General features: G+C 47.0%; 1 protein-coding gene and 1 long non-coding RNA gene across 3 annotated transcripts in view; one reads left to right on the top strand and one right to left on the bottom strand.

Annotated features, from left to right (window-relative positions):
* The window catches only part of LOC147105954 (uncharacterized), a 130,252-nt gene extending 124,856 nt beyond the window's left edge, over window positions 1-5,396 (bottom strand). Inside the window, exon 1 of the long non-coding RNA XR_015081302.1 lies at window positions 5,157-5,396. This is a non-coding gene — a long non-coding RNA (uncharacterized LOC147105954). The remainder of the gene's footprint in view (window positions 1-5,156) is intronic.
* The window catches only part of LOC147105952 (aldo-keto reductase family 1 member D1-like), a 316,229-nt gene that overhangs the window by 1,357 nt on the left and 291,524 nt on the right, over window positions 1-23,348 (top strand). For both annotated transcript variants that reach the window (XM_086008564.1, XM_086008563.1), the window contains exon 2: window positions 17,964-18,046. In XM_086008564.1, the coding sequence (XP_085864690.1) occupies window positions 17,964-18,046 (83 nt within the window). The remainder of the gene's footprint in view (window positions 1-17,963; window positions 18,047-23,348) is intronic.

Here is a 23,348-nt window from a genome sequence, read left to right as displayed (position 1 = left end):
GTGTGTTTAACTCTATCCTGATTGTTTCATTAATTAGATAATTTCTCGGTGGAGTATGTGTCAGTGCTTTAAAAGTTGTCTCGCTCTCCTGAGCCACATTAACCATTTCATGTCTTGCAGTTGCCAAATAACTAAGCAGGTCTGAGACCTGTTCTTCAGTGCAAATTCACCATGCATTTCTGGATGGTAATTGCTTCATACATAACAAATCACATTTGCACACTCATATCTCAATATCATGCCACATCTGCCATCCAATACAAGTCAATTTTGGGCTCAGGTGATCTTATCAAAACATTGTAGTCGTCTGGAGATCTTTGCTCATTTCCCTGCATGGTCCCGATGTCTTGGGTAGTGGCCAGGCTATCAATGCAGTTTTCTTTAAAGGTACATAGGCAAGGACACAAATGTGTCCAAGAGAAAGCTATCAATTTACTATTCGTAACTACACTTTTCTGGCTTTCACCAAAATGAAAATTCCCATTAATACCAGATTCTATCTCATTCATGAGCCCTGGAGGAACTTTACTGTCCAATACAATATTTAAGATAGAAAACATAGATCAAACATTCCCACTTGGTCCAAGTTATCAACAATTTTTTTTAAATTCTTTATAACCCGCTATATTGTGCCCGAGTCCTTTTCATCATTTCAAAATGATCCTAAAATCCAAACAGCAATATTGCTGGACTGACAGGTTTTGTCAGTGTTCAATTTCGTATTTTCCCCAAATGCTTTCTTCCTCGATACCCAGCAATTGGCAGGACCACCTAGACTGCTCTCAACCAGTTTATTTTAATGAAAATTTAATTATCCTCTTTAACTTCAGGTCGATTTCCCCTTCTTGTATCTTATCCTATCAGCTCCAATTTCAGAAACAAGTGATTCCCAGGCTAGGTAGTTTACGTGGTGTTTTAACATTAGAGACAGAAGTGCTGTAATTGGTTTACAAGGTAACTTCCATATAACAAAAGAAAGAGAATCCATTGTGGCTCTGCTGAAGAGCCCAAGGGGTTAATTTGTCAAATCACAATTTTCCTCCTGTCACCATAGGGAAATATTCAATTCAAATTAACAAACTTAAATCTAATAATGCCCAATATCTAGATTTCATTCAGCAATACTAAAGTTGTTGCTTGGTGAACTTAAACAGCTGTCAGTGGAAAGGGTTAACTCCTTTGCAGGTTTTTAGGAAAACAGAGCAAATAGTGTCAGACGTGTGCAATTATGTCATTTCACGTAAATTTTAAAAAACTCTCTCCCGATCGAAACTTTTTTTTCCAAGTCTATGTACCTTCAAAACTTCCTTAGGAATTAAAAATCGGTTAAAACCACAGAAATCATTAGTAGCACTGTCATTATTAATGGGAAGACAGCATTTTAGATTAAACCCTAAGGGGGAGAAATTGGGTGGAGCCACAAACGGGGCGCCAAGCTCACCTGGGCGCCAGATTTAGCGCAGCGTTTGGAGCAGCAGCGACCGCCGGAAATTCAGCTTGAGCGCCCCAAGAGGGAGACGGGGCGAGGCTCGAGGCGCTCCGCGTCCCTCTTAGGGCGCGGAAACTGAATATCGCAGCTCAACGTGCCGCAGTGCCACACGCTGCGGCACGGCACGCTGCGGTACTACAGGCCTTCCTCCCATTCTTAAGGGAGAGGGGCCTGCACCAGCGCGATCGGAGATCGCGAGTGCCGTCAAAAAAGCCCGGCACCGAGGAGAAGCGCCAGGCTCTCGGAAAACAGCTGGCAATGCCGCGGGGGGCGATCAGGAGGCCGGGGACGGAGGTGCTGGCAGGCGGCCGTCGAAAAAAACGGCTGCCCCGCACCTCCACCTTAATTTGCGCCACTGCTGTCGCAGGAAGGCCCCGTCAACTGGGCGCCATTTGTGAACAGCGCTACAAAGGCGGTCGCTGCCAAATATCGAGATCGGGGCGGTAGCGGGGCGCTGCGCACACCGATGACGTCATCAGAGGCGGCGCAGCGCAACAGGTTAATGCCGCCGTTAGCGCCCCAGCTAAATATCGTGGGAGGCGCGGCCAGTGGCGCTAAAGCCACTGAGTGCCCTCTTTAGGCGCTAACTAGTGGCGCAGCCCACCGAATTTCTAGGCCCAATTTTAACACTTTTTAGTATTTTTTTTTTTTAAACAATTTCCAAACCCAAGATTTTCCAGTACAACCAAGATGTATAACAAGGAGAATCACCTCACATGTCCCAAAATTCCAATTTAAATCATGAAACATTTAAGAAATTCAAAACTGCCAATTTTTTTTTTTTATGTCGGAATCTCTTGTACAAAACTAGAAACTCACAATTTAAAATAACCAGAATTTCACTGTGGACACAATGTAAGTTGTGTTTTTATAATTTAATAGTTAACCTCAATAATTCCAATTTAATTCAGACCAAATTCTTATTAACTCAACACGATACAGAACAGATAAAATAAAACAAAAAAAACAGTAAGTTACGTCATATATCTTTTTGTCCTTTCTTCAGATGCCTTTTTAAATGACTGTAAAAATACTGAATACAACTGGAGAAAAATTTGTTTTCAGATTTAAACAAAACAAATCGCACTGCTTTGGAGAATTCATGATAGCAACGGCAACTCTAAGGTTGAATCTTAGACTGAAACTTAATCTTTTGTTAAACAAATTTTTTGTTTTTCCTCAGTTTTTCCATACCAGCTTAACTTAAATTGTAGTTCAAAGTTCCAATTCTGGATGCACAATCTTATTCGTGCATTCTTAAAACTTCCAAAATCCAAGACAGGACTACAAAGGGTTAAATGGTTTTTAGCTCTATGCACAAAGAAGGGAGTGAAACTAAAACAAATATAAGACACTTTCTTTTAAAGACAGACTTTAAGACAAAAGGAATACTATAACTTCTTAAACATTCATACTGAAAACAAAAAAAACCTGTCGAACAGCAGAAAAGAGACATTGATTTTCCCTTTTCCCCTTTATTCCATCATAACTATTTTATCCTTTTCCCATAAGCCAATTTTCAATTTCTGATGTTTTCTACTGAATCACATTCTGTACTGATTACTGCCACTGGGAATCTGGGAGAGTAGGGTGGGTGTCTCCCGAACCACTGGGGCACACACGGGGGTGACGTGTTGAGTTTGCGATAGTCAATAATCATCCGATAGTCATCTGGTTTTCGAACTGGCCAAACTGGGGAGCTGGTCATGAATGTGCCTTTGTGAACAACACCCTGCTTTAGCTCCAAGGGCAGGGTCCTTGTATAGTTGTCTGGATTGAATTGTCAAAGCCCAATAAAACTTGGGGCGCGCCCTTTGTAGGATCGGGGTGGGGATCATGAATGATGGTGGCGGAGGAGCTGGAGTCGACTAACATTAATTGTTGCCAGCCTCCAGAATCAACAGTGTGGACTACCGGTCTCCCACTACCATCGTATCGGAGGGGGTAAATCATCTCTCTCTGAGAGGACTGCAGGAGTCAGAGGGGAAGTGGAAGGTCTGCCGTTTGCTTGGGTTGTTGATGCACCACAGCAACCAGTTGAGCCCCCCTGGCTAATCTGCATGGCCCCTATTGCTGCCTCCATTCTCTCTAATCGCTGCTCGATCAAGTCGGGACCAGTCTGTTTCGGAGGAGTGCGGCATTGATGAGCAAAGTGGCCTAGGCGCTTGCAAAGATAGCAGGGTACCGGGACACTCTTCTCTGGTGTGGGGTTGTAGACGGCCCTGATTTCTGGCCAGGCAATGGGCCCTCGACGGCTGTTGCTTTAGTGGGTGCTCATGGGGTATTGGCGCGGGTCTGCTCCCAAGCAGTCCCGGAATGGGTGTGTATTTGCTCCTAAGGGGTGTCTTTTGAGATGTAGACACCCAGCGAATTTCAGACCAATGGTTAGAGGCCGTTCAAAAAAAGGTTTTGAAGCCTGGTGAGTTAAAGTAGTCCCCTCCGCTATCCCTGGTGCGCTGGATGAGGTCATGGCGTTTCTGCACAAATGCATTCAGGCTTTCAGTACGACCCTGCTTGGTGCTAGCCAGGAACTGGTGGAAGTCGATCCCCTACTCCCCTGGTGCTTTACCTAGATCTATCTCAATATCCTGTATTGCGCCCTCCTCCAGAACATCCTGATCTATCTCTTGTTTTAATTCTGAGGAACATGCAGCCAGGAGAACATGTTTAAGGTCGTCCCCTTCTAGTTCTGGATGAGTGACCTTAAAAATCCTCCAACTTGGTCTGAGGTCGAGGGGGCTGGTGTTTATGTCCACCGTCCATAGGTCATCCTTTAGTGCCCTGACCTCAACTATGGTAAGGGATCTATGCGAGGTGGTGGTTTCCACCTCGTCGCTAGTGGTCGAGGAGGGTTATCTGCTGCCCGGCTCTTGGTCAATCAGTCTGGCGCTTAGGCTGACGTGTAGCATTGGCTAGGGTGACCACACACACTGGTATCGTCTCACTTGCCTTGCCATCCTTGTACGGTGGAGGCGGAGCAGAAGGGGGGCTGGGACATCAGCTAGGTTGTCCCAACAAGGGCCGGGATCTCTCGGTTTGATTTTGGAGACAGCAGCCACTACTGCCTGCTGTAGGCCGATTTGTGCCTGTAGCTGTTGGATTTTTGCTAAGCACGGGGTGTGGTCTGCCTCGGGGGAAGCGATGATTTAGTGCCGGTCTAACTCCCTCAGAGGCCCCCTCGCATCTTCTAACGCCACCTAATCTGGTATTTTCTGCCTGTAACTTGATATTCCGTTCGAATATTTGTTCCAGCTTTTTCTGTTTATAACACGTCTCATCATGTCCTTTCTGTTCCCACCGCAACTGATTGTGCAAGACGGCAATGCTTTCCTGCCAACCTTCACTTCTTTTCTTTAGCTTATCTGCCTGTTCTTTTAAGTTTCTGTTTTTTTTGTTTAACTGCAAGGCGCACAAGTGTGCTCCGTAGGCTAACTTAACTCGGCCTTTTTTCAGCTTCAGCTTGCGTTTCTGGACATCCTCAGAGAGTGTCAAGAATGCAATCGTAGTTCCCGTCACACTGCTCTGGAGTTTTTAGAATGTCCGTCGCCCCAGGTGCGCCGGTCTTTTCTGTCAGGCTATCTATCAACTGTCCCTGGTGATACGCCAACGCCATTGTATTTCTGGTTTCACTTATTTGACACGCTCCATCTAACTCAGAGTTCCCTACCCAGTCTAAGCGTCGATCACGCGCAGTCGACCAAGTTCCTGGCTCTCAACGCCGAGGTCCGTATGACTTCTGCTCTGTGATCCCACTTCTGACATCACAAAGAATTTAGATCACAGGTCAACACACAGATTACCCAAAGGGTCTTAGGAGTCATAGGTCATTTTATTAAGGAATGGCAGTTTAAGTTAAGTACAGCATGCAATTGCAGACATACAACCCGTAACATATGAGGATGGTTTATCAGCCCCGGAACGGACAGACAGACGTGGAGGCAGAATGGTGCTTTCGGATCCCTGCAGCCTGCGGCAGTGGTCTCTACCTCGGAGGTGGATATCCACGCTGGCTTCAGCCTAACACCTCCGCCAACTCGGGAGACGACCAAAGAGGAATAGACCAGTGCCGCAGGGATCCGAAACCACCATTCTGCCTCCACATCCGTCCATTCTGGGGCCGGTAAACCATCCTCATCTGTTAGGGGTTGTATGTCTACTATTGCATGCTGTACTTAACATAAACTGCCGCTCCTTAATAAGATGACCTATGACTCCTAAGACCCTTTGGGTAATCTGTGTGTGACCTGTGATCCAAATTCTTACAATGGTTATGGTCTCACTTAATTTATATTGTTTCTAAACTGTGTTAATCCATAGGCATCTGCATTCCATAACCCTTTACCCACTCTCAATCCCCGTTCTGGCATCTTATGGTCTCCAGATGTACAGAAAAAATAGGGATTTAGTGTCAGCATGATGCAATAGGAGCCATGCCATCAAAACAATGATAGAGAATTGTTGTGTATGTAATATGTGTGCTACTTTGAACCTATGGACAGGACTGCACTACTTGTAGGGCGTAGTGATACGCAGTACCACTCCTGGCCATAGGGATATAAATAGTACTGTGGGTACTGATCTCCCCTCAGTTCCCGCCTGTGGGCATGAAGTAAAGACCTACGTGCAGTCCCTACCTCCAACCAGTAAAGACCCGTTTGAGTTATACGTTTAAGTCTTTGTGTTAATTGTTCAATACAATACACATACTTAACACTGGCGACGAGTCGGTTCGAACCCTGCGGCAGTTATTCCACGGCGGCTTCGTCCAAAGACAGGACGTTGAAGAGAGGTTTCAATCCTCAACACCCCACTCAAAACTGAAGGGCAGCAGAAATCCTGACAGCTTCCAGCGACTGGAAGCGACAGGCATTAGGACCCTGAAGCCTCCATAACCTCGTGGGTAAGACGAGCAGCGGCTGCAAAGACAGGGCCACCGATCGGGAGATAAGGGCGATCGCAATCCCTGATAAGAGCCGCGGTGAAACGCGCGAGCGGGTAAGCCAGAGCCCGGGAGGGAGCGAGCAAGAGCCGCGCGAGCGGGTGAGCCAGAGGCCGGGAGCCGCTTCAAGTGCGAGGCGCAGCGCGGGCCAGCGATCGGGACCAAAGATAAGAGCCGCACTCGGACTGAAAGGCGCGGCGGCTGCAGAAGCTCAAGGTGCGAGAGCCGCGGTGCACAGCGCGGGCTATCGATCGCACAGAAGATAAGGGCCGAGAGCCGCTTCGGTCGGGAGCCACTTCGCGATCCAGCGATCGCATCCGCTGATAAGGGCCGCACTCGGGCGATCGCGGCGAAGATAAGGGCCGCACTCGGGGGCTGAAGGGAGACGGCGTCGGGGGACGGGTGAAGACCGCCAAGCGCGGGAAAACCGCCATTTTGTGGGCGGAGGACGACGGCAAGAGCAGGAAGCCGCCATCTTTGATAACAAGTAAAGAAAATAAAATCTGAGAAATTACAAATCTACAATGCCTAAACACGGGAATATTAGCACCTTTGATAGTGACCTCGAAGATTGGGCCATATATGTTGAAAGAGTAAAAAAATTATTGTAATGCCAATAAAATTCGTGACCAAGATAAAGCTCTAACATTATTAAATTTAATGGGTGCGAAGACATACGGACAATTGAAACACCTGCTATCACCAGATGAACCGGCGGATAAGACGTTCGATGAGATTGTTACTGTCCTGAAAGATCATCTAAACCCCACGCCGCTGATGCTAGCGGAACGATTTAAATTTTACGACAGAAGGCAGCTACAGCATGAAAGCAATGCTGAATATTTGCTGGAATTGCGTAAATTAGCGAAATATTGCCAGTTTGGAACGGGACTGACAGATGCACTACGAGACAAATTTGTGTGTGGTTTATTTAAACAGGATACACAAAAGCGACTGCTCGAGGAGAATGAGCTGACGCTTGAGAAGGCGGTCACTATGGCAGCAGCACACAAAGCCGCAGCGAGAGGCACGGCAGTAATGCAGCTACGGTCACCGGAGCTCAGTGCACACAAATTGGGTGTGAGTTCTGGCAAATGTTATCGTTGTGGAAAGACAACGCATGATCAGAACCAGTGTTGGTTTAAAAACCAAGAATGTAGAACTTGTGGTAGGCTTGGACATATAGCTAGAATATGCAGGTCAGGGAAGAAGACCAGCAACAAGAAGTCACCGCAAGGAAAATACGCAAAGGTACACAAGGTGACCGAACAGGAGTCCGATTCAGACGCTAGCAGTAATGAACTGGCTAGCTTAAGCTGTAATGAACTGGCTAGCTTAAGATTACTCAACGCTGGTAAGGGTGCAGACCTCCAGACAATTTGGGTCACTCTTCAGATAGAAGGAGTCCAAGTAAAACTGGAATTGGACACTGGATCGGCATTGACGGTCATAAATAAGAAAGATTACGGAAAGTTATTCCAACATATTCCCCTACAGGATACGGGGATTATATTGAAAACATACACGGGGCAAAGAGTGTACCCCATCGGGAAAATAGAGGTTGCAGTGGTCCACAAGGGCGAAGACAGTCAAATAATGGACTTATATGTGATATCTGAAGGAGGTCCTCCACTACTAGGACGGGAGTGGATTAGGAAAATGAATATGGACTGGCATTTCCTACAAACAATAACGAGTGAGAACTCGGTGAAGATAGTCGGCCCAGACTCTGGAACGGATGATGGTAAGCCCAACTCAGGTGCAAAAGACAAAGTTTCAGCACAGAATTCCACTGAGCAACAACAACATAGTTTAACTGTGGATTCTGAGTCTGGCAAGTCTACTGATGTGCCCATTTCTGAGGGACACCGGGCTCGAACTCAACTCCATTTCAAACTACAACAGCAATTAGAACAAATGCTTCGCCGTTTTGAGCAAGAGTTGAATGCAACGAAAGAGTTCTTTGATATAGAGTTGGAGAATCTGGAAAGACAACAGAAGCAGCTGATGGAGAAAATGGAGCAGGAGCACACAAAACGTCTGATGTCAGAGGAGTTAACGGTCAGCCAACTCCTGCATATGCTGAAGGACAGGACTCTGAAATGGGAAAAACTTGAACACGAACTTCAATATTCAAACGAAAGGGGTTCGGAGCTCTCAAAGGTTATTGGAAGAGCTGAGGTGGCAACACAGACTGAGATGACTGCAACAGAGCAGCCCTTGGATGCCAAAAGTACGCTGACTCACGTCAACGTAGAACAACAGACCGCTGAAACAGCTGCTCCGGTAGAGGGATTGAATAGTCCGGTCAATCAATCTCCAAAAGAAGTTGAAGTAGTAAAATCTCAAATGAGGTCATTAGTAAACGACTTGCTGAAAGCCCAGAAAAAGCTGGATGGAGAGGTACGCATGAAGAAGTCTCTTCAGGAAAGATGTCTGGACTTGGAACAAAAGCTGGCTAACGCCCAGCTGGGTATGGAGGAAATAGAAGACCCTCTCGCTGGCCTAGATCAGGACGACACCGAATATTACTATGTCCTGTCCTGCCCAACTTGTAACTTCGACTCCCACCATACAGAAATCATGGAGGAGCACCGAAAGTCTACGGAACATCGGGAGAAGGTGGCTCTACTACGGAAAAAGGAGGAAGAGAAGGAGGAACTGCGCATGCAGCTGGCAGCTGACAGTGGAGCCCAGAGAGTCTCCAAGAAGCAGAAAAGGAAAAGTCGAAACAGAAGATGACCCATCTGAACCATTATTACCTCTACCAGATCACACACGTGGTCCCTCCGAACGGAGCCAATTCAGTTCGGAAGTTCAAACTGTTAAATCCATGGAAGGACTATTGAATGAGTCACTCCAGCAACGTGAACCGACTACACCACAGAGATTGAATCTGTGAACTGTTTTCCGCAGAGACTGAATCTGTGATCTGTTTTGACATGAAGTTATCTATGTATCTATGTTATTCTGTTATGTAAACCTGAAGTTATATATGTATATATGTTATTACGTTATGTTAAATGGGGAGATGACTGTAAAGCTAAGAAGGGAGGAATGTTGTGTATGTAATATGTGTGCTACTTTGAACCTATGGACAGGACTGCACTACTTGTAGGGCGTAGTGATACGCAGTACCACTCCTGGCCATAGGGGTATAAATAGTACTGTGGGTACTGATCTCCCCTCAGTTCCCGCCTGTGGGCATGAAGTAAAGACCTACGTGCAGTCCCTACCTCCAACCAGTAAAGACCCGTTTGAGTTATACGTTTAAGTCTTTGTGTTAATTGTTCAATACAATACACATACTTAACAAGAATCTGTATGTAAACAATATATGACCTGGCGCAGAAGCAGACTGCACACGACCTCTGTACACATTTTCAGCCGTTTTGCAGTCTTTCAATTTTAGTTGTGACTACAGAATATAAATAGAACATAAGTAATTATTTTGTGTAAAATGGATTTCTTAACTATTTCTCAATCTTAATCTCTAACAGAAATGTAATCAAACAAAAAGTGATACTGAGCCAAATAAGGAGATATCAGGAGTGAGTAAAAGCTTGGTCAAAGAGGTAGATTTTAAGGAGGGTCTTAAAGGAAGTAAGAGGGGCTTAGGGAGGGAGTTCCAGAGCTTACGGCCTTGACGGCTGAAGACACAGATGCCAAGGGTGAGGCGAAGGGAATGAAGGATGCACAAGATGCTAGAATTTTTAGAATGCAGGGTTCTTGGAGGGACTTAGGGCAGGAAAAGGTTAGAAATTGGTAGAGGCGAGTCGAGTCATTTGAACACAAGGATAAGTTGGACCGGGAGCCAATGTAGGTCAATGAGCACAGTTTGATGGGTAAGCAGTACTTGCTTACAGGTTAGGATCGGTGCAGCAGAGTTTTGGATGAGTTTGTTTATGGAGGATGGAGACTGAAAGATGGGAAGCCAGCTAGCAGAGCGCTGGCACAGTGGAGCACAGATGGGTTTCAGCGTCAGATGGGTTGAAGCAGGGTGGAGATGGGTGATATTACAGAGGTGGAAGTCATTGGTCTTGGGAATGGTGTGGACATGGGGTTGGAATCTCAGCTCAGGGTCAAATAGGACACAGAGGTTGTGAACAGTCTAGTTCAGCCTGAGATAGCGGCTGGGAAAAGGGAATGGAATCGGTGGCGAGGGAAAAGCGTTTGTAACAGGGGGACCGAAGACAATGGCTTCAGTCTCCAAGGTTTAATTGGAGGAAATTACAGCTTATCCAGGATTGCATGTCTTACAAACAGGCTGACAACACAGAGGCAGTGGAGGGGTCGAGAGGTGGTGGTCAGGCAGAGCTGGGTGTCTTTGAGTGATCTCGCAAAGGGGTAACATGTCCTTCAGGGAAGAAAATCTGCTGTCCTTGCATCCAGACCCACAGCAATGTGGTTGACCCTTAACTGCCCTCTGAAAGGCCTAGCAAGCCACTCAGTGGTAACAAACCGCTACGAAAAACAATAAGAATAAAACCACCCGGCACCAACCTCGACGCCGGCTACGGACATGACAACAGCACACCCAGCCCAGTCAACCCTGCAAGGTCCTCCTCACGAACTTCTGGGGAATTGTGCCAAAATTGGGAGAGCTGTCCCAGACTAGTCAAGCAACAGCCTGACATAGTCATACTCACAGAATCATACCTTTCAGTCAATGTCCCAGACTCCTCCATCACCATCCCTGGATATGTCCTGTCCTACCGACAAGACAGATCCACAAAGGGTGGCTGCACAGCGGTATACAGTCGGGAGGGAGTGGCATGCGAGTCCTCAACATTGACTCTGGACCCCATGAAGTCGCATGGCTTCAGGTCAAGCATGGGCAAGAAAACCTCCTGCTGATTTCCACCTACCGTCCTCCCTCAGCTGATCAATCAGTACTCCTCCATGTTGAACACCACTTGGAAGAAGCACTGAGAGTAGCAACAGCACAGACTGTACTCTGGGTGGAAGACTTTAATGTCTATCATGAAGAGTGGCTCGGTAGCACCACTACTGACCTAGCTGGCCATGCCCTGAAGGACATAGTTGCCAGACTGAGCTTGCAGTAGGTGGTGAGAGAACCAACACGAGGGAAAAACCTACTTGACCTCGTCCTCACCAATCTACCTGTCACAGATGCATCTGTCCATGACAGCATTGGTAGCAGTGACCACCGCACAGTCATTGTGGAGACGAAGTCCCGTCTTCACACTGAGGACACCCTCCATCGTGTTGTGTGGCACTACCACCGTGCTAAATGGGATAGATTCAGAAGTGATTTAGCAGCTCAAAACTGGGCATCCATGAGGCGCTGTGGGCCATCAGCGGCAGCAGAATTGTATTCCACCACAATCTGTAACCTCATGGCCCGGCAAATCTTTCACCCTACCATTACCATGACCATCAAGACAGGGGACCAACCCTGGTTCAATAAGCAATGCAGAAGAGCATGCCCGGAGCAGCACCAGGCATACCTAAAAATGAGGTGCCAACCTGGTGAAACTGCATGCATGCTATTACAGAGTTAAGCGATCCCACAATAAACAGATCAGATCAAAGCTCTGCAGTCCTGCCCCATCCAGTCGTGAATGGTGGTGGACAATTAAACAACTAATGGGAGGAGGAGGAGGCTCCATGAATATCCCCATCATCAATGATGGCGGAATATAGCACGTGAGTGCAAAAGACGAGGCTGAAGCGTTTGCAACCAACATCCGTGGATGATCCATATCGGCCTCCTCCTGAGGTCACCACCATCACAGAAGCCAGTCTTCAGCCAATTCGATTCACTCCACGTGATGCCAAGAAAGAGCTGAGCGCACTGGATACAGCAAAGGCTATGGTCCCCGACAACATCACAGCTGTAGTGCTAAAGACTTGTGCTCCAGAACTAGCCGCGCCTCTAGACAAGCTATTCCAGTACAGCTACAACACTGGCATCTTTCCGACAATGGGAAAATTGCCCAGGTATGTCTTGTCCACAAAAAGCAGGACAAATCCAATCTTTCCAATTACCGCCCCATCAGTCTACTGTCACTCATCAGCACTGTGATGGAAGGTGTCGTCGACAGTGCTATCAAGCAGCACTTACTCACCAATTACCTGCTCACCAATGCTCGGCTTGGGTTCCATCAGGATCACTCTGCTCCAGACCTCATTACAGCCTTGGTCCAAACATGGACAACAGAGCTGAATTCAAGAGGTGAGGAGAGAGCAACTGCCCTTGACATCAAGGCAGCATTTGACCATGTGTGGCATCAAGGAGACCTAGTAAAATTGAAGTCAATGGGAATAGGGGAGAAAACTCTCCACTGGCTCGAGTCATACATAGCACGAAGGAGGATGGTTGTGGTGGTTGGAGTTCAATCATCACAGCCCCAGGACATCGCTGCAGGAGTTCCTCAGGGCAATGTCCTAGGCCCAACCATCTTCAGCTGCTTCATCAGTGACTATCCCTCCATCATAAGGTCAGAAGTGGGGATGTTCGCTGATGACTGCACAATGTTCAGTGCCATTCGCAATTCCTCAGATAATGAAGCAGTCCATGCCTGCACGCAGCAAGACCTGGACGACATTCAGGCTTGGGCTGCTAAGTGGCAAATAACATTTGCGCCACACAATTGCCAGGCAATGACTATCTCCAACAAGAGAGAGTCTAACCACCTCCCCTTGACCTTCAACGGCATTCCCATCACTGAATCCCCCAACATCAACGTCCTGGAGGGTCACCATTGACCAAAAGCTTAACTGGACCAGCCACATAAATACTGTGGCAACAAGAGCAGGTCAGAGGCTGGGTATTCTGCAGCGAGTGTCTCACCTCCTGACTCTCCAAAGCCTTTCCACCATCTACAAGGCACAAGTCAGGAGTGTGATGGAATACTCTCCACGTGCCTGGATGAGTGCAGCTCCAACAACACTCAAGAAGCTTGACACCATTCAGGACAAAGCAGCCCACTTGATTGGCACCCCATCCACCACCTTAAACATTCACTCCCTCCACCACTGGTGTACCATGGCTGCAGTGTGTACCATCTACAAGATGAATTGCAGCAACTCGTCAAGGCTTCTTCGGCAGCACCTCCCAAACTCCTCCACCACATAGAAGGACAAGGTCAGCAGGCGCATGGGAACACCATCACCTCCAAGTTCCCCTCCAAGTCACACACCATTCTGACTTGGAAATATATCGCCGTTCCTTCGTCGTCGCTGGGTCAAAATCCTTGAACTCCCTGACAGCACTGTGGGAGTACCTTCACCACATGGACTGCAGTGGTTCAAAGGGTGGCTCACCACCACCTTCTCGAGGGCAATTAAGGATGGGTAGTAAATGCTGGCCTTGCCAGCGATGCCCACATCTCATGAACGAACAAAAAAAAATTGTAGATAAGAAATTGGAGGATAGATCCTTGGGGGCTTAAAAAGGTAACTGTGTTGAGGCAGGAAGAGAAGCCATTACAGGAGACCATTCATGCTGCTTGCACTGGGCCTCAAACATTTGCTAATGCCCGGAGATTTTAAAGTCTCCCCACAATGCATTGTTCTTGATCACGGCACATTTGTTTCAGCTGTTTAACTGAACCAGCCACGTTAACACAATGGCTACAAAAGCAGGGCAAAGGCTGGGTACTGTGCAACAAGTATGATCGCTCCTGCCTTTCCACAATCTACAAGGCTGGTGAGGAGTGTGAGCACTCACTTAGATGGATACAGCCACAACAAAATTAGAGGGAGGAGAGAAGCGGAACACATTTATGTCACTTGACCATTCCCTACGACCCATCTGACAGACAAAGCTTGCTAGTTTTAACCCTAAGTTTTTAGTGTGTGGCCCTGCCTTATGCATACAACTTGGGGTTCAAAATTTGATCTAGTATTTCCCAATGTTGGCATAGGCGGGCATTTCCTTTTGGGATATAATGAAGCATCGGCGAGTTAGCAATCACTGAATTAAGTTTCAGTGCCATGCACATTGCAAAAGTGGCTTCTGTGGGTTAATGCCTGGGTCAACCGTAACAAGATTACACAACATGTTTGCTCTTTCTTTCCATGGTTTTTTGGCCTGTTTACACTATTCTGGGTCCACAGGAGCAGTTTGATCATGAACTGGGAGCAATGGTGTAAATAAGGGGAGTTCTGGATTGTTTATATTCCTCCCCATTTAATACATTCTGCCTGAAAATACATTCAGTCCTCATTAAAAAGTTAGGAATTCCGACACTATCTCTTATAAAGTGATTGCACTCTGGCAATGATTTTTTTTTTACTTTGCATATCCTACTTTTTTCTCCAGCAAGTCTTGACTCGTGCATCCAGTACCTTGATCACTCATCCTGCATGAGTCTGGACAGCGAGTGTTGGCAGGATATTTGGCCGAGGATGGCACTCCCCCTGAAGAGTGTGACATAAGAACATAAGAAATAGGAGCAGGAGTAGGCCAATCGGCCCCTCGAGCCTGCTCCGCCATTCAATAAGACCATGGCTGATCTGATCCTAACCGCCAATCCACTATCACAGAACCATCTCCTGAATCTAACAGAATTAGACACACGAAATAGGAGCAGGATCAGGCTACACGGCCCCTGGGCCCGCTCCGCTACCCACAGGGCCATGACCGATCCGAACCTAGGCTCATGTCCAAATTCCTGCCCGCTCCCCATAACCCTTAATTCCCTTTTACTTCTAGGAAACTGTCTATTTCTGTTTTAAATTTATGTAATGATGTAGCTTCTACAGCTTTTTGGGGCAGCATATTCCATGGACCTACCACCCTCTGAGTGAAGTAGTTCCTCCTCATCTCAGTTTTGAAAGAGCAGCCCCTTATTCTAAGACTATGCCCCCCAGTTCTAGTTTCACCCACCATCGGAAACATCCTCCCCGCATCCACCCGATCCAACCCCTTCACAATCTTATATGTTTCAATAAGATCGCCTTTCATTCTTCTGAACTCCAAGGAGTAGAGTCCCAATCTACTCAACCTCTCCTCATATGTCCATCCCCTCATCCCCGGGATTAACCGAGTGAACCTTCTTTGTACTGACTCGAGAGCAAGTATGTCTTTTCTTAAGTATGGACACCAAAACTGTACGCAGTATTCCAGGTGCGGTCTCACCAATACCTTGTACAACTGAAGCAATACCTCCCTATTTTTATATTCTATCCCCCTAGCAATGAAAGCCAACATTCTATTGGCCTTCTTAATCACTTGCTGCACCTGCATACTAACCTTTTGAGTTTCGTGCACCAGGACCCCCAGATCCCTTTGTACTTCAGTACTTTCAGTTTCTTGCCATTAAGATAATAACTTGCTCTACGATTTTTCCTGCCAAAGTGCATAACCTCACACTTTCCAGTATTGTATTCCATCTGCCAAATCTCTGCCCACTTACTTAGCCTGTCTATGTCCCCTTGCAGGTTTTTTATGTCCTCCTCACTCACTACTTTCCCTCCCTAGCAGGGATCATTAGATAGTGATGAGGAACCAGAACCCTGACCACTTTTTCCTTCAAATGGACACTGAAGCCAGTTAAGCATCCAACTCATCAGGGACTAGAATTGAAACCGGCACCATCTGGCTGAAATGGCTCAATTACAGAGTTTCTTGATCAGTGTGTTTCCAGCCCAACCAGGAAGGAAGCTGTGCTGGATCTAGTTCTGGGGAATGAAGTGGAGCATGTTTCAGTGGGGGAGCATTTGGAAACAGTGATCATATCATCAGGTTTAGAATAGTTATGGAAAAGGACACGGAACAATCGAGCATAAAAATACTTAGCCCTTCTCCAGTTAACTTCTGTGAGTTGAAAAGAGACCTGGCTTCGGTGGATTGGAATCAAAAATTGCTCGGCCGAACAGTAATTAAACAATGGGAGACCTACAAAGAGTAAATGAGTACTCTGCATCTGCCTTCACTAAAGAAGAGGATGTTGCCAATGTAGCAGTAAAGGAGGAGGTAGTAGTGACACTAGATAAGATAAAAGTACATAAAGGAGGTACTTGGCAGTCCTCAAAGTAGAAACGTCACCCAGTCTGGATGGAATGCACCCTAGGTTACTGAGGGAAGCAAGGGTGGAAATTGCAGAGGCTCTGGCCACAATCTTCCAATTCTCCTTCGATATGAGGGTGGTGCAGAGGACTGGAGGATTGCAGTGTTGCACCCCTGTTTAAAAAGGGGAGGGGGATAAACTTGGCAACTACAGGTCAGTCAGGCTAACTAGTGGGGAAACTTTTAGAGATAAAATGAATTGGCATTTGGAAAAGTATGGGCTAATAAGTGAAAGTCAGCACGGATTTTGTTTGACTTGATCAAGTTCTTTGAAGTAACTTGGAGGGTTGGGCAGTTGATGTTGTGTATGTAGACTTTCATAAGGCGTTTGAAAAACTAGCACATAATAGACTTGTTAGCAAAATTAAAGCCCATGGGATTAAAGGGACGGTGGCAATGTGGATACTAAATTGGTTATCAGACAGAAAGCAGAGAGTAGTGAACGGTTGTTTTTCGGACTGGAGGGAAGTATACGGTGGTGTTGGGACCACTGCTCTTTGATATATATTAATGACCTAGACTTGGCTATACAGCGCATGATTTCAAAGTTTGCAGATGACACAAAACTCAGAAATCAACAATGAGGACAGTAACAGACTCCAGGAGGAAGAGAGACTAGTGAAATGAGCAGACAAAATCTAACGCTGTGAAGTGATAAATTTTTGTAGGAACAATGAGGAAAGGCAATATGAACTGAAAGGTAAAAATTTAGAGGGGTTGCAGGAACAGAGAGACCTGGGGGTGTCGGTACACAAACCTTTGAAGGTGGCAGGACAAGTTGAGAAGGCTGTTAAAAAAGCATATGGGATCCTAGGCTTTATTAATGGAGCCAGAGTACAAAGTATGCTAAATCTTTGGTTGGGTCTCAGCTGGAGCATTTTGTTCAATTCTGGGCACCACACTTTAGGAAGAATGTCAAGACCTTAGAGAGGGTGCAGAAGAGATTTTAGTTATGGGGAGACTGGAAAAGCCTGGGTTGTTCTCCTTAGAGAAAGTTAAGAGATTTGCTAAGAGGCATTCAAAATCATGAACGGTTTTGATAGAGTAAGTAAGGAGAAATTGTTTCCAGTGGCAGTAACCAGAGGACACAGATTTAAGTTGATTTGCAAACGAACCAGAGGCGACATGAGGCAACATTTCTTTACACAGCGAGTTGTTGTGATCTGGAATGCACTGCCTGAAAGGGCAGTGGAAGCAGATTTAAAAAAAACGAGAATTGGATAAATACTTGAAGGGAAAATATTTATAGGGCTATGGGGATAGAGCAGAGGAGTGGGACTAATGGCCTCCTTCTGTGCTGTATCATTCTATGATTCTAGTTTACCAACAGAGCTATTGGGGAGGCTGGATGTTGCTGTGTTAAGGAGGTTGATGATAGAATCAAGCCTCATGATGTATAAAATACAATGCCTCCCAAGGATTGCTGTGCAATAGCAAAGAAAGTGCAGCGATTTCAAAACCTGAATGTGACAGAATCTCTTTCTATACTGTTGCAGATCTTTGACTTTTGTCTGACTGCTGAAGAGATGAAAAAGATTGATGGAATAAACAAAAACTGCCGATATATAATTCTTGAAATGTAAGTAATATACAATTGGATCTAATTGCTGTGCTGTGATCCTTAATGTAAGAGATCCCCTACCATGGCAAGGAGTGTGATTTAGTTGTCGCTGGTAGTACGAGTAACATTGGGAGCTTGTTGAGGATAACTTTTCACATCCTTTTTATATTGGACATTTTGAAATTGGTAGATCTGTTCTGACATGTGCGTATTTCAGTGTCACTTGCTTTGCTGATCCCTGTGAAAGAGGGAGAGAACATGTAATCACAGAAGATCCTATCAGCATGGGCAGTGATAGAATAGTTCTCACGTTGTCCATGTGCTTCTGCTGGAGTCTCCGAAGCCTTTCTTCCATTACTTGTACTTCTCGCAATCTAGTATACTGTATTCGCTGCTCACAATGCGGTCTCCTCTACATTGGGGAGACCAAACGCAGATTGGGTGACCGCTTTGCGGAACACCTCCGTTCAGTCCGTAAGGGTGACCCCGAGCTTCCGGTCGCCTGTCATTTTAATTCACCGCTCCATTCCCACTCGGACCTCACCGTCCTTGGCCTCTTGTATTGTTCCATGGAAGCTCAACGTAAACTCGAGGAACAGCACCTCATCTTCCGATTAGGCACTCTGCAGTCTTCCGGACTCAATATCGAGTTCAACAATTTCAGATCATAACCTCGGCCCCTATTACACATTTTTTCTTGTAATTTTTCCACTCCTTTTCCCACCCCCCCCCTTTCCTTTTGTTTCTCTCTCACACCTGGCAGCTATCTCTTGCCCTGCCAGTACACTTTACACCTAATCTCAGCCTATTACCATCTCGTCTAGCTCTTTTGTTTCTTTCACTTCTTTTGTCCGATCGCAGCCCTGCCTTCGATCTAATTTCTTTTCTTTCCAGTTTTGAAGAAGGGTTCGACCCGAAACGTCAACTCAAATTTCTCTCCACGGATGTTGCCTGACCTGCTGAGTTTTTCCAGCATTTTCTGTTGTTATTTCGGATTTCCAACATCTGCAGTATTTTGCTATCGTACTAGTGTTTGGTTCACTGCCACACCTCTTCTAGGAATGCCTACCTTGAAGAAGTTCTGCTCTTCTCTTCGACGGGATCTCCGTTTGGCTCTTCAACCTTGTTCATCTTCATTACTTTCAGTTTCCCTTCTCGTGTTTGATCAGGTATCTGCCAAGACTCGGTTTCACAGCCACATCATTTTCCTCAGCAACTGTCTCCGGTTCCGACTTATTCCACGTGGATTCCAACTAAACTTCCACCCTTCATGCTTCGGATCCACCCAGGATTACAAATATCTCCAAGATATTCATCGTTCCTCGAACTACTGCGCTCGCCGCATCCTGAGATCCACGCTCAACGCCATGCGGCGCCACATGAACACTCTCGACCTCTCTCTTCAGCAACACCGGCGCACTCTATCTCAAAGCTGTCCGGGTCCACAGTTCCATTTCATCCGACGCTTCAACAAAAAACTTTTTTTCTTCCTTTCCGATGTCAAGGATCGCAAGCTTCATCAACTCTTGGACACCAACGCCCCTCCGGAACCTTCTTCCCCTTCACTTTCCTCTGACCCCCCTTCTCCCAATCTCACCCCCTGCCGCGTTTTCACCATCCCCTCTGACCTTCCACTCTCTGACCCTGAACGATCAGTCCTCAGCAAAGGCCTGAGCTTCATCCCCTTACGCCCCCACCTCAATGAATTTCGAGCTCGGCACGATGTTGAGCTCTTTTTCCGCCGCCTTCGTCTCCGTGCCCACTTCTCTGGTCAGGAGTCTTCCCCCCGCACGACTGACCCTTTCTCCCGCTTGCAGAATTCCCATTCTACCTGGACTCCACCCCCTGGCCTCTTACCCTCTCTAGATCTTTTCATCACTAACTGCCACCGTGACATCGGCCATCTCCATTTCTCTGCTCCCCTCACTCACTCCAACCTACCTCCCTCTGAACTTGCAGCACTCCATTCTCTTAGATCCAATCCTGACATTGTCATTAAACCCGCTGACAAGGGTGGTGCTGTTGTTGTTTGGCGTACTGACCTCTACCGAGCGGAAGCTGAACGCCAACTCTCTGACACCTCCTCCTACCTCCACCTGGACCATGACCCCACTACCGAACATCAAACCACCGTTTCCAAGACTGTCACTGACCTCATCTCCTCTGGAGATCTTCCCCCCGCTGCCACCAACCTCATAGTTCCCCAACCCCGCACAGCCCGCTTCTACCTCCTTCCCAAGATCCACAAACAGGACTGCCCTGGTAGACCCATCGTTTCAGCCTGTTCTTGCCCCACAGAACTTATCTCTTCCTATCTTGACTCTATCTTTTCTCCCCTTGTCCAGTGTCTTCCCACCTACATCCGTGACTCTTCGGACACCCTCCGCCACTTTAACAGTTTCCAGTTTCCTGGCCCCAACCGCCTCCTTTTCACCATGGACGTACAATAACTCTACACCTCCATCCCCCACCCGGATGGCCTGAGGGCGCTCCGCTTCTTCCTTGAACAGAGGCCCGTCCAGTCCCCATCCACCACCACCCTCCTCCGCCTGGCTGAACTTGTTCTCACATTGAACAACTTCTCCTTTAACTCCACTCATTTCCTCCAAATCAAAGGTGTTGCTATGGGTACCCGCATGGGTCCTAGCTATGCCTGCCTTTTCGTGGGCTATGTGGAACAATCTTTGTTCCAGTCCTACTCGGGTCCCCTCCCTCACCTCTTTTTCCAATACATTGATGACTGTATCGGTGCCGTTTCCTGCTCTCGCCCTGAACTTGACAATTTCATTCACTTTGCCTCCAATTTCCACCCTTCCCTCACCTTCACATGGGCCATCTCTGACTCTTCCCTTCCCTTCCTCGACGTCTCCATCTCTGGGGATAGGTTATCGACCAATATTCACTACAAGCCCACTGACTCCCACAGCTACCTGGACTACACTTCCTCCCACCCCGCTTCCTGTAAGGACTGTATTCCATTCTCCCAGTTTCTCCGTCTCCGCCGTATCTGCTCCGACGATGCCACCTTCCACACCAGTGCTTCAGACATGTCTTCCTTTTGCCGCAACCGAGGATTCCCCTCTACCGTGGTTGACACTGCCCTCGACCGTGTCAGTTCTATCTCACGCACTTCTGCCCTCACCCCTGCCCCTCCCTCCCGGAACCACGATAGGGTTCCCCTTGTCCTCACCTTTCACCCCACCAGCCTCCACATTCAACGGATCATCCTCCGGCATTTCCGCTACCTCCAAAGTGATCCCACCACCAAACGTATCTTCCCCTTCCCTCCCCTTTCAGCATTCCGTAGGGACTGCTCCCTCCGAGACACCCTAGTCCACTCCTCTATCACCCCAAACAGCCCTTCCCCTTCGCCCGGCACCTTCCCGTGCAAGCGGAGGAGATGTAACACCTGCCCCTATACCTCCCCCCTTCCCACTGTCCAGGGCCCCAAACACCCCTTCCAGGTGAAACAGCGATTTACTTGTACTTCTCGCAATCTAGTATACTGTATTCGCTGCTCACGATGCGGCCTCCTCTACATTGGGGAGACCAAACGCAGATTGGGTGACCGCTTTGTGGAACACCTCCGTTCAGTCCGTAAGGGTGACCCCGAGCTTCCGGTCACCTGTCATTTTAATTCACCGCTCCATTCCCACTTGGACCTCACCGTCCTTGGCCTCTTGTATTGTTCCACGGAAGCTCAACGTAAACTCGAGGAACAGCACCTCATCTTCCGATTAGGCACTTTACAGCCTTCCGGACTCAATATCGAGTTCAACAATTTCAGATCATAACCTCGGCCCCTATTACACATTTTTTCTTGTAATTTTTCCACTCCTTTCCCCCCCCACCCTTTCCTTTTGTTTCTCTCTCACACCTGGCAGCTATCCCTTGCCCTACCAGTCCACTTTACACCTAATCTCAGCCTATTACCATCTCGTCTAGCTCTTTTGTTTCTTTCACTTCTTTTGTCCGATCGCAGCCCTGCCTTCAATCTAATTTCTTTTCTTTCCAGTTTTGAAGAAGGGTTCGACCCGAAACGTCAACTCAAATTTCTCTCCACGGATGTTGCCTGACCTGCTGAGTTTTTCCAGCATTTTCTGTTGTTATTTCAGTAATTACCAGTAATTGCTCAGGTCACTCGAGTCTTTGCCTAGATTTTGAACAATTGTGACTATAGTTGATCTCCAGCATCTCAGGAAACAGCCAACATGACTTGAAGACCTTGACTGTTCAGCCATCATTTCATCAAGTACCTCACTAAACATGCATTTAATGATGCCACCCTCTCCTGGGGCTCTGTCTTGTATCCTTGGCCTCAACTGGAATTGCAGTAATTGGCTGGCTCAAGGCAGTTGCATTGTTTTTCAGTAGATTATCATTTCTATTACTTACAGGGGCAGTGCTCAGAGGCTAGAACAGTTCTGCTTATATATAGATGAAATGGTCCACATCCTTTTCCCAACTACTGTTGAATTCCTTGTGTGGGGAGTACAGAGAATCTTTGAAGAATTCCGTTTCCTGTCTGCAGTGTAGCCCAGGCTATACAGGTTTGATTCTTGGTCAATGCTAATCGCAGCAAACAGTTATCGAGGCCCATTCTACCCCACTCCCCACCACTCAAAAGTCTCACATTCCCTTCACCCCTGATTTTCCCCAAACTCCACTTGTTCCCTGTGCCCAATTAATTGACGTCCAAGAACTTCACTTTCAAATTCCTTCAAAGCCTTTCTACAATCTGCATTGACGGTCTCCTCCAGCCATCTATCTGTGCACATAGAAGTGGGGCCGTTCTCTGAAAATTCCAGCGTTCAGCTACATTCACAACTCCCAATGATGTAGTAGCCCATGCTGGCCTACAACAGGACTTGAACAACATCCAGCTTTGGCTGATGGCTAACTTTCACGCCACATAAGTGCCAACTCCAATAACAAAAATTCCAAACACTTCCTCTTAACCTTCCAACAGTACTATCTTTGCCAGGTCCCCCACTATTAACACATTGGGAATCACCACTGACCAGAAGCTTAACTGGACCAGAACTGTGACTACAAGAGCAGGGCAGAGGCAGGGTACTCTGGCTCACCTCCTCACTCCCCAAAGCCTCTTCACCAGCTACAATGTTCAAGTCAGCGGTGTGATGGATAATTTACCACTCGTGTGAATGAATGCAGCTGCAGCAATACTCGAAGCTTAAACAACATCCAGGACAAAGCAGTCCATTTGATCAGGTTTCATGCCACTGACTCTATCTGCTACCTCCACCTCTGGAGCAGTGTGCATGTGTACAATCTACAGTATGCTCTGCAGCAATTACCA

This window comes from Somniosus microcephalus, chromosome 16 (assembly GCF_052327205.1).
Source record: "Somniosus microcephalus isolate GS21.2 chromosome 16, FLI_Smic_1.0, whole genome shotgun sequence".
NCBI classification, from domain to species: domain Eukaryota; kingdom Metazoa; phylum Chordata; class Chondrichthyes; order Squaliformes; family Somniosidae; genus Somniosus; species Somniosus microcephalus.
Note: the sequence above shows the minus strand (reverse complement) of the source record. Positions and strands in the feature narration are given on the sequence as shown.